The sequence below is a fragment of the Chenopodium quinoa genome, unplaced genomic scaffold, assembly GCF_001683475.1.
Source record: "Chenopodium quinoa cultivar QQ74 unplaced genomic scaffold, ASM168347v1, whole genome shotgun sequence".
NCBI classification, from domain to species: domain Eukaryota; kingdom Viridiplantae; phylum Streptophyta; class Magnoliopsida; order Caryophyllales; family Amaranthaceae; genus Chenopodium; species Chenopodium quinoa.
In genome coordinates this window covers 1,916,828-1,934,458 of record NW_018742881.1, presented here as the reverse complement: position 1 = coordinate 1,934,458, position 17,631 = coordinate 1,916,828, and the positions used below count along the sequence as shown (strand labels likewise).

The 17,631-nt window shown below is 33.7% G+C and overlaps 1 protein-coding gene across 1 annotated transcript in view; it reads right to left on the bottom strand.

Moving 5' to 3' along the window:
* LOC110726825 (callose synthase 10-like) overlaps positions 1–17,631 on the bottom strand; it is a 52,658-nt gene that overhangs the window by 32,622 nt on the left and 2,405 nt on the right. Inside the window, exons 2-18 of the mRNA XM_021906348.1 lie at positions 16,991–17,088; positions 16,643–16,806; positions 15,066–15,174; positions 13,880–13,990; positions 13,155–13,280; positions 11,481–11,570; positions 5,225–5,322; positions 4,973–5,090; positions 4,733–4,861; positions 4,142–4,218; positions 3,974–4,052; positions 1,849–1,941; positions 1,661–1,760; positions 1,423–1,546; positions 1,138–1,324; positions 1,014–1,066; positions 93–153 (exon numbers count right to left, since the gene is read on the bottom strand). Coding sequence (XP_021762040.1) covers positions 93–153; positions 1,014–1,066; positions 1,138–1,324; positions 1,423–1,546; positions 1,661–1,760; positions 1,849–1,941; positions 3,974–4,052; positions 4,142–4,218; positions 4,733–4,861; positions 4,973–5,090; positions 5,225–5,322; positions 11,481–11,570; positions 13,155–13,280; positions 13,880–13,990; positions 15,066–15,174; positions 16,643–16,806; positions 16,991–17,088 — 1,817 coding nt within the window. The remainder of the gene's footprint in view (positions 1–92; positions 154–1,013; positions 1,067–1,137; positions 1,325–1,422; positions 1,547–1,660; positions 1,761–1,848; positions 1,942–3,973; positions 4,053–4,141; positions 4,219–4,732; positions 4,862–4,972; positions 5,091–5,224; positions 5,323–11,480; positions 11,571–13,154; positions 13,281–13,879; positions 13,991–15,065; positions 15,175–16,642; positions 16,807–16,990; positions 17,089–17,631) is intronic.

Genomic DNA, 17,631 nt, shown 5'->3' with positions numbered 1-17,631 from the left:
TACATAAATCTAGACCAGAGTGCACAACCTAGTTCCAGGATCAGGATATAGTTTTTACTACAGTAGAAAGAGAAAAAGACCAAGACACTTGCCTGGAGAAAGTAAGCAAACGCAAATTTGCTTGCAAAGATCACCAACCAATAGACAACATATCTGAATCAATTTGAAATCAAGGGCATATCAGTCAACCAAGTAAAACCTCTTTCAGAAAAAACTATAAAAGTGACTTCAAAATAACAACATAGATTAGTAAGGAGAGAGCCAAGCTTAAAAAGGAACAAAAGGAAACAGAGCTTAAATCACAATGTGGGTACAACAAAAACACCTTATGAACTTGCAAAGAGAATAAGCAAAAGAGAGGCATTATAGCCCGCCAGAAGATGACACTGGTTCTAAAGTAACTTACATAATCAAACAAAATGTTGAGACTGCTTACTTCTACTAGAGTTGAGAATTGCAGAATAGGAAATAGAATAATTTTTTTTTCAGTTTTTAGTTGAAAGACCAATAATTCTAGAGTTGTAATTTGTAAAGGGCTGAAGTGAGCCCATACAGACAATAGAGCTCAAAGTGGCAGATACAAGCTTATACATGGTTAATAAAGAATCAAATTGATTTCCACTTACACAAACAACCACAAAGACCTGCTTTCCAAATTAGAGGAGTTTGAGGGCATAAAATCCCAATGTATAAGATTTGAACAACATAAAATAGTGTTGATCATGCCATGTATCTGAAAGAAAATATGAAGAGTGGGGAAGGGAAGGCACAAGAAAGCATGCAAATCACAATAAGTATTTAAGAACAAATTGAAGGAAATAAATAATAATAATAATAAAAAAATAATTAAAAAAAAAAAGATATAGAAAAAGGCGTCTAGGAAAACTCTTATAAGTCATTTGCATTGAAGTTTGCTTTAAATCGCCTTCAGAGGAAATCTGTTGTAGGTTATCAGATTTTGTGGGTTTATACTAGAAATAAAAGCAGATAGCATCATAGCATGGTAAGCAAACCTGGCATAATCTATCGGTTTTTCATAGAGACCACGTCCAACATAGTATCTCTCCTGGTAACAAAGAGCATTTATAAGTGAATGAACAAGAAAAGCCAGCTCATACGTGACAATCCAAGACTTACCTGATAAATCCATTTAAAAAATTGGAAGAATGACTGATCGGACTTTTTAGACAATGTATGACAGGCAGGAATCTTCAATAATACACCAAAAACAAACCGCACTCCAGCATAAGCACCAAGCATAAGAATATAAATGCGGAAAGATGATGAATTAGTTTGCTGCTTATTCCAATCCTGCAGAACCCTCCTATTTACAATTCACATATATAGGCAGAATCAGAATGCAAACGTTTTAAGGATAACATTTAGCTGCCATGATTGAGAGAATGAGAGATCCACACTCACAGATAGAAATAGATAACAGCAGCAGTACTTAAACTCCACCAAAAGAACCTAATAATAAGCCTTGAAATTGCCATGCCCCTTGCAGTTGTGTATGCACCAAACATAAGCAGAACATCCAAGCAACCTATAGTCACAAATTTTTACAATTTTTTACTTGAATGAAGAGAAAAGAAAATCAGCAGAGTGTTAACAAAAAAGAACTTAAATTGAAATAAGAGTAAACTGATAAAATACTAACTTTCCACAAAATTCATGACAGCATATGTTGGGCCAACACTCAGTAGGATCTTAAATGTATTCAGATTCAGCTTATCAGTAAACGCTATAATCGTTAAAACCTGAAAGGGTAGCAATACATATTTTCATACCATGAGCAACCTGTAATAGAAGAATACCTAAGCTGAATGTTGAAACAAGAATCCAAACCTGGAACATTATAGCCAAAAAGATCCACATCCGATGAAAACTACGGTACAAGTGGAAAAACGTCCGATGCTCAACAAAACTGCTTTTTGCAGTCTGCAAAATAACAAACAGCAAGACACACGCATTAACAACACATAATCAGAACATAAACAAAAATGGAGATAATTCATGGGAAGTGACAGAACTCCAGCAAACAATACGTACATAAGAGCCAATCACAGTTAAGCAAAATCAACATAATCCCACTGCTTCAAACAAATATACCACAACTGATGGGTAATACTGTAAGAGGGTATTAGCTAAAGCAATTTCAACCTAAACAACTTACACTAATGTGTCAAAAAGGCCTTAGCTGCAACTTCTTCGAAATTTGTCTTTGGGTAGCAATGTCAAAAATTGCATGTTTATCCCTATCATGCCAGAAAAGTAAGGGTGTATGATACACACAGGCTTTAGTCACTCCAAAACGAAATTTACATTGTACCATGTAATATTGATATAAGCTATACATTGGGGCAGCAAAATATACAGTTCAATAAGCTTAGAATTGAAAGCTGGAGGAAAAGGGAGTGCCGAGCAATGTCACCCAGTAAGAATTTCGACTCAAACCGTGGCATCAGAATGCTGCCTCTAGGGAATCCGATATAATAGATATCTTAATTCGGAAGAGGGAGGGGTGGGGGGCTCTATGGCACCAAACAAGGTGACATGATAAAAGCATTTATGAGCTTCTTATCATCAGTCTCATCAGAAGCAATTCAATTACAGGCTTAGAAAGAGAAACAACGATTGTAAGCTGTGTTAGTGCGTTACTTCAACATGGCCATTTAGGCCTCATACTTGATTTGACCCAACAGTGATCCGGGTATGGACTCCGTAGCAGATTCGGGGAAGGGTAGTTGGACACGGCAGTCGGCAGCTTAAGAGGAAAGCAAAAAAAATTCGATGTGTGTAAATAGGGGTTGTGCCATGTGATAGACTTTTTATACTACAGTTGTACACTACCACAGTACCACCATTTTTTTTTCTTTTCTAGTTCATTCAATTATTTGTCTTTTAGAACTGTACGTTACTACTATTTATCTTTTTTTATTGTCTACAATTTCCTGGAAAATTTTAAGAGAGATTTTCTTATTTTTCTTTGACTTTCCCACTGCATATTTTATTTTCATTTGTTTCTTTTTTTTTGGGAAAAAACATCATTTTTAATAAACTTTCTTTATTTGTTCTGTGCTCCCGTCACCATGTCAAAAATAAGGACAATTTGCCAAGCCCAAAACTCAGATACGTAACCATATCCGACGCCCGTACCAAGTCCGAGTAACATAGCTTGTCAGGTAAAGAAACCATCCGATCTCACTGCCAATGCTTCTTTGCCCCCCATAATCTCTCTTAACTAAGACTATACCACAAAAGCTAACGTTCATGCAGAAGAAAATATCCAAACAAATATTGGAAGGCTAGAATAAGGACGTTTTAGGAGATATGCCACAAGAGGTTCAGGTTCATTTCCCTTGACCACAAACCCCCAATTCATCCATCCTTTATGATACTAAACTTTATCCGGAAGGCAAAAGATCCTCTTATGGTGAGATCGTTCATAAGGACTCTAAAGAAGAAGAAGAAATTTTGGTTGGAGCAAAATGCTTGGAATTTACAGGTAATTTTTGCACATGATTCAATGTGGGATTGAGGAACTTACTGACATCCTATATGGAATAAAGCAGCTGGAGATTGGACACTTATTTATTGGGGGAATTACAACAGAACAGGGCAAATTTGTAACAAGTTTCTCAATATTTTCCTTCTGCAGTAGTTCTGTCTTCATCATAACAATAGATTTATAATTAAACAAAAATTAACAATAAAAGGACTGGATTTCTCCTCCAGGCTTCAGCAAGCTATAAAGCACAAGTAAATGAACATTTTGTCAAAATCATACCGGGACAGGATTTCATTAAATTTAAGCACCATTCATGTGACAAACGAAAACTAATTTGAGCACTTAAATCCAATACCATATAGAATTTTATACAGCTAATAACACTTCAAAATTACAAGATATTATAAAAGTTTCAGATACAAATAATTATACATATTGCGAATATATAAATATCATACTAACCCTTTTCTGTTTATTCGGTTTTCTCAAAAATGCTGAATCCTCCTTCATTGGCCATCCTAACTCAAAGCATGTTGGCGACCTAAGAAAGAAAGAGGGATACTAAATTATAACAATGTCAGTGGTTGCAGCATCACAGATGACAAAAACTTAATTAAGGATATAACAAACCAGAAATATTCATTAAAATCGTCATAATTTCTCCATTTTGAATGTGCTGCTCTTCCATTGTTATTTCTTTCAGCTTCCTGCCCAATCAATATATTCAAGTTTTATATTACCATACAAAATTACTGCTTTGGATACAAATTTGAAATAGCTCTGGGTCATTGTGGAACCTAGTCCCAGTCTAACAGAGCTGATTAATTAATATTGTCAGGCTCATTCAGCTATATTTGACAATCTGATAAACAACGAGAACACATGTTTATACTAGCAGATTTATCACCCCTTGACTACAGAAAGAAATGGCAGTAAGGGTGGAGAAGCCAATTATTTTCCAAAACTAAGAAAAACAAAATAGGATGTTTCAACTAGGAAATACTACATCCGTTCCTAATTGATAGAATTACACAAAATGTCACAACAGAGACCAAGGAGAGTAGGAGAGAGTTTAAAGAGTAGGCATGTGTAATACTGAGGAGAGTGTATAGTAATGAGGTTCTTACAAGAAAGTAAGAGTTGTAACTTGTAAGTGGGGTTTATATATTTTTTGTTTTTAAAAAATAAAATTAATTGTTGCCCAAAATAGGAATAACTGACCTGGACTATTGTATCATATATGGGTTTTATAACTTTCTCTAAAAAGTTGACTGAACCATTTTCCAATTTACAGCTATCAGCAATATATGCTTCTCCATGGTCTAATATTGAATCCAACTCCTTTGCCATCTGCAGACACCAAGTAAAAATATCAATCTACAAAGTTCAAGAATAACAGAGTGGGAAGAATAGTTGCAACAATCGATAAGGCAAAGAAAAAATTCAAGGGTGGAAGCTTACATTGTGGAAAATGTAGCATATGCATTCAGGAAGAAAACGAACATTGGCAGCCTCCCCCCAAATTAGAAAGTACAAGGAAACTAAAATAAGCTTTCTCTCCCGAGTAATTGCATCAGAACTGAAAGAGAAACCAAGAAAAGAAAAAAGAAAGAGATAATGTCATTAGATGAAAAAAGGATAGCTGCACCCCATAGCCCATGAAATACAAAGGAAAAGCAAACAAGGTCTCATAATTGCAGCAGGTTGTGCAACCTATTCCACGCAATCCGTATCCGCAAATACTTGCACCATTTGAAATAATTGTCCAGCACTTTCTGGTAAACTTCATATACAGCTTTCTCATCTATTTTCTGTACAGTAAAAAGTAAAAAAATCAGCAATCAATCAAAGCCATAATCCCATAAGTGGGGAAAAGAAAAAAATCAGCAAGCAACACAAAAAAGAAAATAGCCTCTCAATAAAACGCCTCAAGAAAATGTCAGCACACAAAGCTAAAAAACAAACAACCTACCACAAGTCCGCAACAATATTCACACTCAACATATACAATTGCAACATTAAAAGAGATCAAGGCATTAAACAATAAATATTTGGGAAATTCTCAATGGTACTCTTGAGGTTTCTTTTTTTCTCAATGGTAAACACTATATAATTAAATTAACAATGGTAATCTTAAAATACTAAAACTAATTCAATGGTAACATTAGTTAACAAATGTAAGTAAATATTAACCATGGTTAATATTTTAAAAGGGAGGGGAAAATGAAATGTCCAAACTACCCTATTAAAAAAATAAAAACTCACCCACTTTTTCCCCCTCCTCAACCCATCCCTGCCATTGCCTACCCACGACTGCTTTCCACCATTGTTGAATAAGCTTTGTTGATAAAATATCTCGAATTCATTTTACCCACAAATAATACTAATGGACCTTACATGTAGAGGAATCGGCGCCAGTGTAAAATGAATCTGGCGACATGAGCGACGACGACGTTGGCAGAGGAAGAGTGATGGTGAGAGTGAGCAGATGAGAGAGAGAAAGATTTGATTGGGGTCGACGACGACATGCGTTTTCAGTTGTTGATCAAATTTGTTGGGTTTTGGGATTCGAAATTATTGGATTGGGGTCGAAATTTGCTGGGGTATGGGGGTTTTGAACGGGTTCGAAATTTCTGGGGGTTTTAGGTTTGATTTTTTGCTCAAGAATGGGGAATTTCTGCTCGGATTTGCTCGAATTAGGGAGGATTTGGCTCAAATTTGTTGGGGATTTCAGTTGCTAGTCAAATTGGCGACGAAAATTTTTTCGAGGATTTGGATGGGAATCGAGAGAGTAGGAATGTGGAGTCATTGAGGAGAGAGAATAAGATGAAAATGTCGGTTTTCTGGAAAATTAGAGATAGTGATGAAGAAGGGAGGGTTTTAGGGCACCGAAAGTGGCCGCCGCTGCCATAGAGAGGGTCGTCGGCTGCCGCTGCTAGGGAGTTGGGGGCTGGAGTGGGTTGGGGCTGATGTTGGGGTGGCGGGGGTTTTTAATTTTTTTTTTAATTAATAGGGTTATATTAGTCATTTTGCCTTTAGTTAACTAGGGTTAGACTAATAATTATGTATTAATATCATTATTGTTACCACTAAATTAGTTTTAGTATTTTAAGATTACCATTGATAATTTAATTTTTTAGTGTTTACCATTGAGAAAGAAAGAAACTTCAAGAGTACCATTGAGAATTTCCCTAAATATTTTTATAAAGCAAATGTGAAGATAACATATAATACAAAACACCTTCGCTGCCATTACAAACGTGGTAGTAGTCAGCCATCTATTTTATTGGACAAGGGCACGAGTATTAATGAAAGGTATGAATCTGAATGCCCGATAAGATGATTCTTAAAATTGTCCTCATCAAAAAATTTAAGAATTGTCTTATAGGGCATTCAGATTCATACCTTTCATTAATACATGTGCCCTTGCACTGTATTTTCGAGAACAAAGGAAGTACATATAACCAATTTATAGGTAATTACAAAAATAAAATGAAACAAGCTTCATAATTTTTTCATCAAAGCTTTGTAGGAAAGCTTTAACGAAATCATTTCAATTTGATTTTGGAAAATTCATAGTTTCAATCCAAGATATAGTTCAAAATTTCACAATATTAAACCATGTTGTTCAAAGGTGGCGAAAGAGCTATACATTTATAATTTCCCTACAGCAAGAGTATGCAATTTCTGTGATAAAAATTTAGAAAATTAATTTAAGCTATGTTACTCACACTCGGTTACCCACATCTGTGTCCATGTGTCCATCCTGGCTATTTTTATGAGCAATTTACATAATTTTAAACAAAAATAAAGTGTCCAAATGTCCTAACCAAGTTAGAGAATCAAGGGACTGTTTATGCTAAATAAGATAAAATGAAAAGTTTGAGTAACATAGATAGTAAGCATGAATGTTGACAAGCAAAGAGAAATCTTGATGATTTAAAGATCCCATGCTTCGGTCAATACTCTTTCTCATTCTATACAAATTAAAATGATTTCATAGTTCAACCAATAATCTCTCTCTCTCTCTCTCTCTCATGCTTGTTGGATTATATATTCTTTGTCACTCTTAGACTAAAGTTAAATGTTAGGCTATTAGTTGATCATCTCATTATAGAGTACTTTATTAGCTAGGTAAAAGAAGCAAGGGATGATTTTGGATTAACTAATGTGGCTCTTTCCATTAGGTTTTATGTCACAAACATTTGGTAACAACAATTAGGAAAGATATGTAAACAAAAAAATTTTAGAGGTATAAATATCTGCACACTATTCTTAAGAGTTCAATAAAAGAGCAACTAACATTAATGACGGAAAATAAGTAAATAAACATTTTATAGGGTATAATTTTCAAAATACTATTTAAAAGAGTTATCTCAAATTTTTTAAAAGGTAGGGAAGAAAATGAAAAAAATAAATAAATAACAAGCCAAAAAACTACACCACAAATACGGTTAAAAAAAAGGAAAAATGTCAAACATGCAATTTAATGCACATACGTAAATGAACATTTTTACGGTTTAAAAAAAAAAAAAAAAAAACAAACAAAAAAAAAAAGAACAAGAAAAAAAGCCACAAATGTGATTCAATTCGCATGCATAAATGAAGGTAGATATGTAAATAGACAATTTTTTAGAATGTAGTTGGCATAACACTAATCATAAGCGCTTGGTTGAACTTTTATAAAGGTAGGGATCAAGGAAATTAGGAGACAAATTAAGTAAATTATTGACCCTTAGAATGTGTGCTTTAAGCAATTATTAGTAATGGCCTCATAAAATGCACGTGCTTATTTATTATCATATTAGTCAATTGAAAGGTGGCATTTTCGTTAGTTCATTCATTCTCGTATGACCGAATTAGGTTATTAGGTTATAAATTACATGTTTAACTAGTTTATTTGGGTATTGAAAGACATGTTACGAAAGAGAACCTAACTAGCCATACATGCATTTAGGCTCTTAATTCTTGGGTTGTTATGGTTTTATACGCGCTTTGGAAAGCTAAAACCAGGTTATCTTGAAATTCCAAATTAGATTCCCATCCCCTCATCATTCCGTCCGTTCATACAATACGTAAGCACAATGATAATTAATGTTCATCACATTAACAACTTATCATTAATTATACTTCTACTCTTCTTCATTACCTTTCAACCACTTATACTCTTAAAAGGCAGCATCAAGAACCAAATCACTCTCTCCCCCACACGATGTATACAAGCACAAATAAAACACCAATACATATATATACATAGGAGAAGGCTCATGTGAGAACAACTATATGTGAGAATTTTTCTTATGTGAGAACACTCTTTATGTTTGTTTGATGTGGCCTGAAATTTCATATGGACCAAGTTTTAAAGAAGCCCAATACAATTCTTCTTGCTTCTAGAGTATGTCAAATATTCTACAATTATGTTGATTATTCTAGAAAAATGGTCAACTCCCTAGAAGCAATATTATCATGCAAGCAAATCTAGAGAATTCTTCATACATCTTGAGGCATCCATTTCCACCGACCTAACCAACTATAAATAGTTGGAGTTTGGCTCATACTGAGGCATCCAACCAATATACATTCAACCTCCATACAAATTTACTCATCCATTTACACTAGTCTCCCTAATTAATTTCCTCCTTGTAATTTATTCCACTATTTCCTTTTCTTTTATTTTGAGAGTTTAATTGTAAGAGTTGTATCTCAATACCCTATTTATTGGGGTAACTTTGTACTCTCATTTTATTATAGTGGAATTTTTGTTGCTCGTCGTCGTGGGTTTTTTTTTACCTCTATTTAGAGGGTTTTTCCACGTTAAATATAGTGTCTTCTTTTATTGCTTATCTTACATTTTACCTTTAATTTCTCGTTCTATTTTACATTTCCGCTGCGTGCTCATACCCTAACAATGTTTTAAATTTTTACTCGCATGTTTGAAATTTTAAATATGATGTTAAAAACTTTTCCTTAGGTGTTCTAAATTAAATTAAATGTTTTAAATTAGTACTCACATGTTCTAAACAATAAATTAGTTATGTTTGATGTTAAAAAATTTATAACTTGTTCCAAAATTTTAACTAATATGTTCTAAATATTAAAATGTGTACTCTAAGATTTTTTTTATTATATGTTTCAAATTGTAAAGCGTGGGTTCTATTATTTACTCGTATGTTCTAAATTTTTTTACACACATTTTGTATATTCTATATTAGTTGTTCTAAATATTTATTCACATTTTCATAATCTTAAATCAAATGTTCTAAATTTTACTCATATGTTCTAAAGTTTATAAAGCAAATTTTATAAATTTTTTATCACTTGTTTAATTCTTTAATCAGATGTTCTAAATTATTACTCACACATATGTTTTAAATTATTATTCATATGTTCTAAATTTTAATTTGAGTCGCATGTTCTAAATTTTAACTCGTATGTTCTAAATTTTTACTCACATGTTCTAAATTTTTACTCACATGTTTTAAACTTCCAAGGAAAATTGTAAACTAATAATAGCACCTTTAGTCGATCTTCCACAAACAATCCCAACTTTTGAAATTCCAAAAACAATCCCACCTTTGATAGGGATCTTCCACTAACAATCTCTGAACGGTTGGATTGTTTTGCTAACCGGTTTTATTAGGTTACAAGACACGTGTTGACTATTAATTGGTTTATTCTATTTTTTAATAATTAAAAAAAAAAATTTAAAAAAAAACAAAACAAAACCCCCGAACGACCCCCCTTCCCTTCCTCATCCTGCCCTGCCTTCCCAACAACCCAATCAGCCATTCGGATACTTGACAAAGGGGTTTTTTTTAGGGTGGTTAGGGCATTTTCGGGGGAGTTTTCAGGGCTAGGTGGGGATTTTGGGGCTGGGTGGAGTTTGTCGTGGTTGGGGGTTGATTTTTCAGGGATGGGTCTGGTTTTCCGGGGCTTGAGACAGAGTTTTCAGGCTCCAAAGCCCATAATCGACCCTAACTATTCCTTCATAATTTAATTTTGGGGGATTTTACTCATTTAAGGGCTGATTTGAGGGTGTGAATTGATGTTGTAGTTGTTGGATATGAAGGATCGGCCTGCAAGTGGGCTGCAATGGTGGAGCGTTGTTTATGGCTGGTTGTGTTGTGTGAGGGTTGCGATTGGTGATGGCTGGGTGAGTGGTGGCTGATGACGAGTGAGGAGCTGAGGAGGTGGTGGACTAGTGGTAATTTGGGTGGCAGTTCATGGAAGGAACTCAAGGAAGGTGGGAGAAGATGAATTTAAAAAAAAAATACTCCGTAAAAAAGTTAGACCGGTTTAACCGGTTATAGGTCATAGGGATCGTTTATGGAAGATGCATGTTAAAGGTGGGATTGTTTCTGGAATTTCAAAAGATACATTGTTTATGGAAGACCGACTAAAGGTGGATTATTATTTTACATTTTTTCAACTTTCAATCAGTTCTCATATAAGAAAGAATTCTCACATATGGGTCCATTCTCACCGGATCCCTCCCCTATATATATATATATATATATATATATATATATATATATATATATATATATATATATATATATATATATATATATATATATATACTTCCTCCCTTATAGTTGCAACACTTCTCTAAAATGGAAATGTCATAATAGTTGCAACACGCTATAATTGGAAAGTATTTTATGTCAAAAGTTATACTATCACCCTTATTATAATCTCATGGCCCACTAAATTATACTCTCAACAATCTCTCTCCTCCATTTTAAGTGTTTTAAATCACATGAGACCCACTTTTCTTAAATAACGTGAAAAAGGGTGTGTTGCAAGTATTAAAAGATAGAAGATATATATATATATATCGCAACGATTTGACATAAAGTAGAGGAAAAAAGTCTAATCGTTGTAAATAATATGAAATGGAGGTAGTAAAAAAATAAAGAAAATTTGAAAGTTCAGACATAGCATACTCCAAACAAACAAAGCTACTCACAGGATCACGTTCATCTGGAAGCCCAAGATGAGATTGTGCATTTGCAACTAAAAGGATTACATTTTCACGTTGATTTCTTATGTTGTCCCTCTGCAAAAGAGAAATTTCAGCTCAACAAATGCATAAGTACAATCACCAAAACAAAGAATAGAAAATAGGCACAAATCACGTTGTAATTTAACTCATACATTGGAGTATATAATTGCAACACTCAAGACTTATCGTTATAAAATACAAGCTTAAAATACAAAAGTGCAGTTTTAAATATAAAGGCAAGTATAGAACATCCATCAAAATGTTACTTCTTTAAACTACAAGTACCTCTCAAGAAAACTATGACAAATTGTTCCATTAATTAGTCCATGATGCAAATCCAAAACAATTACTAAATTCTTTATGTGTCACCCAATAACATGTTTACCACAAAACGACTAACCTCAAACCTTCAAAATAACTCTTGAACTAAGAAGAATAAAAGGCATATTCGTAACCCCAACATAATTTGAATTAACACAATAGGTAAACCTTGGTAAACTAAAACAATAAAAAAAGCAAATTTCCCAAGTATGCCACATTTTAAAACTCTCCATTTGGAACCCTCAGGTGTTAAAAATGTATATCCTTTTATACACCGTATTCTTTCAGTTACTTTCTCAAAACTTCAAGCCAACCTTCAGATTTAACCTACGATCCAATTACAATTAAAAATAAAGGGCTTTGACGTCCATTCCATGGAGGTCAGTAGTCACTTCATAACCCCTTTGATCACCAATATCTTGTAATGGACCAAACTAACGGCCCCCTACTCAAGCCTAAACTGCCAATCAGAGTATGCTATCAGAGAAGGGGGGAAAGCAGCAAACACCCAAGCACCGTTGGCACATGAGGGCAAAGCTAATTAAAGCCTGCATGTTCTGAAAGAGAGGAAGAGCAACACCAAGTAGTGGAACGGCAATACTAGCAGCAACAGTAGTAGAAGACTAAACTAATGAAGTGGCAGTAGCCTGGATTTGTATATATAAGAATGTTTGTCTTGGAGAGAAAGCCATGAGATTAGACTATTGTAATTGAGAGTATTATCTTTGAGATACTTTGGAGAGTGGTTGCCTGAAGTTACCAACTATCAATCAAGGTTCAACCTTTCAAACTTTTTTTTTTTTATTTGTTCCTGCTTTACTGTCTTTGCTTCTGTTCTTGCTTGTTAGATAGTGAGGGAGATTAGTGAATCCTTCACAAGTGGTATCAAGAGTAGTGAATCCTTCACATGTCTTTCTTCAATCTTCTACCTCTTCTCATTTTATGTATCCTATTCTCTATATAGTTTTACTAAACAATAAACAAACTAAAGCAATATTGGAATGTTGCACATTGAAAAAGATGAATGCCCAAAAGAGCAATAGAGTAAAGACATGATGAAAAAGGAAACTCTAATCATGTTAAGGGGAGAACAATGGAGGAAAGGACTGTTTGAAACAGTAAATACGTGGGCACGTGGCAGAGGAGCAGAAGGGGGGTAACCTCATACTAATTAACGAACAACAAATAATACAAGGATATTAAGAATTTCTCATTGTAGTTAAACTCAAAGGAGTACTGTGACCAAAAACACTGCAATTAACTTAAACAAAACAGAAAAATACAAAAAAAAAAAAAAAAAAAAAAATCAGAAGAAACCTGGAAACCAAAGGCATATTCCAAAAGATCGAACATGTCCACATCCCGATGGCCAGGAATCTCAAAAGCAGCAGGTAGTCTTGGGAAACTTTCAATATACCTTACAGCAGATACAGCACCTCTAACCTGATTAAAGCATGCAATATTCAGACTCAGTCATAACAACTTCCGCAAAACACTAGTACAGATGAAAAATTCAACCAAACAAACCAGAAAGATAACCAAAGGCTTAACAAACATCAGAGACAAAAGAATAGGGAAACATATTATTGGGTACGGAATGTCAAAACAGGAAATCTGCAAGAATTGACAAAACCTTTATCCTTGATGACAGAAAATTAAAGTAACTTTCTAAACAGACAAAAGAGCAACAAAAACATGTAACAAAATCGTAGCATTAGGCATATGGATGAAAATAGATAAAGATAAAAGCAGGGAGACACAAGCACGGCACAATACGTAAGAAAAAACCTGTACTACTTCCCTCCAATATTTTTTGCAAATTTTCTTTCTACATATATTTTTTATCAGTACAATATAGAAGCTCTTGGAAAATAATTTATGAACGTAAAAATAACAAGATGGTTTTACATTTTACATCCATGTATAAAATGTAATCAAAAATATATTTATTGTCCACGTTAGAACCATTGACCTCATCTTTTCAGCAAGTAGACAATATTTAACAAGAGGCAGAAAAATAGAAACAGGACTAGAAGTCTTACCTCTGGGAAAGCTCCAATGGCATTAGTCAAGGAAGGAGCTTCCAAAGGAATAATGTTGTATGGTGTGAGCTCACCAGACAATGTAGCATCAGACTTTTCTATTCTCCTTAGCTGCAATGGACCCATCCAAAGACACATGAGATATAAATTACGTAGTATAAGTATCGGCTCAAGGCAAATAAAACTTAAGTTTTCAAGTAAGAAGTAATCGTGAACTAAAGCTACATACAATCATACATAATGTCAAACTAAGAAAAGAAGGAAAAGAGACATTTGATTCTGTTTATTCACACACGGTTCACAAAGACGAATAAAAGCATAACGATATACCACGAAATAGAGACTTGGAATAGCAACAAAAAAAAATTACTTGCCATTTGTACAACGCAAAAACATGTAAGGTCATTGATTTTGACTGGCAGACAAGGTTAAAAATGACTACAAGTACAGAAAGTACTGATCCCAACAGCTCTGCTTCTCTAAGGGTGAGTATACAATCATCTAAACCTTCCAAGATATCGTCAAAGCAAAGACGAGCACCCTCTTTGACTATTTCATGGAGCACAATCAATTCAAAGTTCAAACACAATGGTCAATGGAGATTATAGATTTCTTGATTCACTCATGCTCAAAGTCCTTTAAGTTTTATGATTTTATAAGATGATATGAACCTCTAGAGGAGCATAATTAACTTACCTCCATCTGAACATAAAAATGGTCAATCAAAATTATATAGTCACCATTAAACTGAATAAAAATCCCTACACAAAACCCAATATAACTTAGAGCTAGCAATCATATAATTTCAAAAATTCACTACATAACTGCACTTCAGATTAACTACTAACATTTATCTAATTCACAAATCAGTACCCACCATAAAATAACAGAAGATTTCTGATAGAAGGTGCATCAGGGTGGCATAAATGGTAGCCAAAGTAATGAAATAAGTGCTAAAGGCAAAGCGTTGCAAGTAATTATAACAGAGGAAGTATAAATCTTCATTTGGTGCATTATATTTTCTACTAAAAGCTATCTTCTTTTTTTGGTGATTGATACAAGCTATATTCATTGGTTCAATTTGTAAATACTGCAGAGAAACAAGCAATGAAGCAATGATATATAAAGAGAGTTATAGTTTATACAAATACTCAAAAATCTGGAACAATCCATAATTAAACCATACTTCCTCAAAGATTAATCTTCCCACTTCAGGAGCCGCATCCTTTGCTAATTCCTTCATCACTTCAACAAGAGCCCTCAATGTAGCGAAAACTTTCCTCATTTCCACCAATCTGAAACAACAGAATATATAAATGTAGTTTCACATCAAACTGAGAAATAAAATTCTACATAAGATATAAAGAAAAAGAATTATCAAATCCATAACTAGCTAGTGCAGAAGTGAGGAACTCGTTAGCTTGTAAAGATGTTACAGATACTGGTTTTCATGACTATAGAACACACGGATGTGCATGAAGCATTGGAAAATCAGAAACCAGATCGATGCTACCTAGTTTCGGTACAGATACACAATTAAGCCAAACTTGGTTAGTCCAGCACATTGCACGAATTAAATAACTATTTATTTATTTAAAATAGTAGTTATTATTCTTTATTCAAAAAATGTGTAGTCATAATCTCATTAAATTTTTTGAAAGAAGTATTTAGTAGTTTGGAACTTAGGATAAAAAAATAAATAAAAATAATAAATAAAAATAAAAATAAAAAGAGGAAAAAAAAGGATGATGTCAACAATAGTTAAGGTGGGAAAAATTTTCATAAGAGGTCAGACATGTGTCCATCAATTATGTCAGTATAGCCTGTTTTAGTGATAGTTAATATTAAAACACTTTCACAATTTGGAGACAGGATTAGCAATTTAGGTAGCTATCCAAACTATTAGCCGATGATTTGTGGAAATTTACTTTCAGCTCAAGTATTTGTAACAGATAGTCAGATGCCTAACAGACGAGATGACTATGGACATTAGGAAAATGGATAAGATCTAGAATAAACATCCATAAAAGAAGGAAAGTAATTCTATACAACTCTAAATATCATAAGATAGGACACTTGTAAGCATATCCTTATATCTGCAGTTTAAAATTTTCCTATGAAAAGCCTTTTGGAACCAATATTAATCAAATACTCACATCTGAGGCTGCACAACAGCCATGCAGAGTACTTTAGACAAGAATTATGCTATTCAAAACAAAACATACTGGTAAGGTGTTAACATTAACTTTGTTAACTTAGTGAAGAATTTATAACAAATTCAAAGAGAACTTCTAATGTCATCAAACTTAGATGCAAAGGAAAAAGTCAACACAAAGAGGCATGATATGCACAAAAAAAAAAAAAGGAAATCAAAAAATTAATAGAAGAGAAGACACTTTAGGTTCCATCCTAGTGGTTTTTTAGGTTAAACAATAAGATAGTAACTTTGATTAACAATATATCCTAGGTTTTTCCATCCTAAGTTTATGAGAATTTAGCAACAAGATAGTATTTTTTATTAACATGGTTATAGCTAGTGAATAAGCCAAACAAAAAGCTACGATCCAAAATCAACTCTCTCCGTATAAATTTATGAAGAGATGGATAATACACCATACAGGATCAAACACAAAAGGCAGAAAAAAAAAAGTAATATACAAGCAGTCTATGAACCACATCAGAGTAAAAATCCCAATAGGCCAAGAAGCGATTACTCGATTAGCAATATAAAACATTACAAATCAGAGTAAAAAATCCACTTACTCTCCAAAATTGGTACTAAAGACCCCAGACTCTCGCCAATTTTGTTCTTCACGTTGAATATCATCTACTCTATGTCTTCTCTTGTATTGGCGATAAAATTCCCATAGGCGTTCAACATCACGATTACGATCTATTTGAGCTCCATCCCTTTTGGCAAGTTTTTGCTACATAAACAAGCAATTTACAAATATTCAAACAATAATCTAGGACGAAATCTAGAGGAATACTTGCACATTGGAAGAAAAAAAAATTGCCTCTAAATAATAAACCATATTAGCACCCCTAGGCACTAGCTTCAAAGAAAAATTAGGTAGGAATTAATCCAATTACATACAATTGATGTAATACCTTAATGACAGCGATCAAACCAGTCTTGAACTGAAGGACACCTCTGCCTACACTATTAGGATCCAGATTCTGTGCCATAGAATATGCCTGCTCACACACTAGAAGACAGTAAAAGGTATTTACATTAAAACATCAGCAAACAATATAGATTGTAGACCAGACATTGCTGATTTTGCATCAAACTTATGCCACAAGACCATGCTAATAATATATACATTAAAGCAGTAGTAGCTAGTAAAAGCAAAAGAAACAGCGTTACATCAATGGGAAATTCAATGCCATTCAACATCATATGCAAAAGACCTATGACAGCACTGAGCTAATGGTGCAGCTGTCTAGGCATTATACAGCAACAACAAAGTTACTATTTATTGACCGGTTTACAAAACATGAGTATAGTTTTGCATGTTTCCCCTTACATCAATTCCTACGTAAAACTTTTCTTGCTTCGAAATGTAAGGGAAGCAGTTTAAACAGCACAGTGAAATGAAAACGGGAAGAACTGATCAAACAAGTGCAGTAGCTTCCCAAATTCAATAATTAGATCAACAAAATAGTACATTTCATGCTATTAATTTATTTACCATTATTAGCAAGCGCAAGAGGGTGACTTCAAGGGGGAAATTACAATAACTTGCACA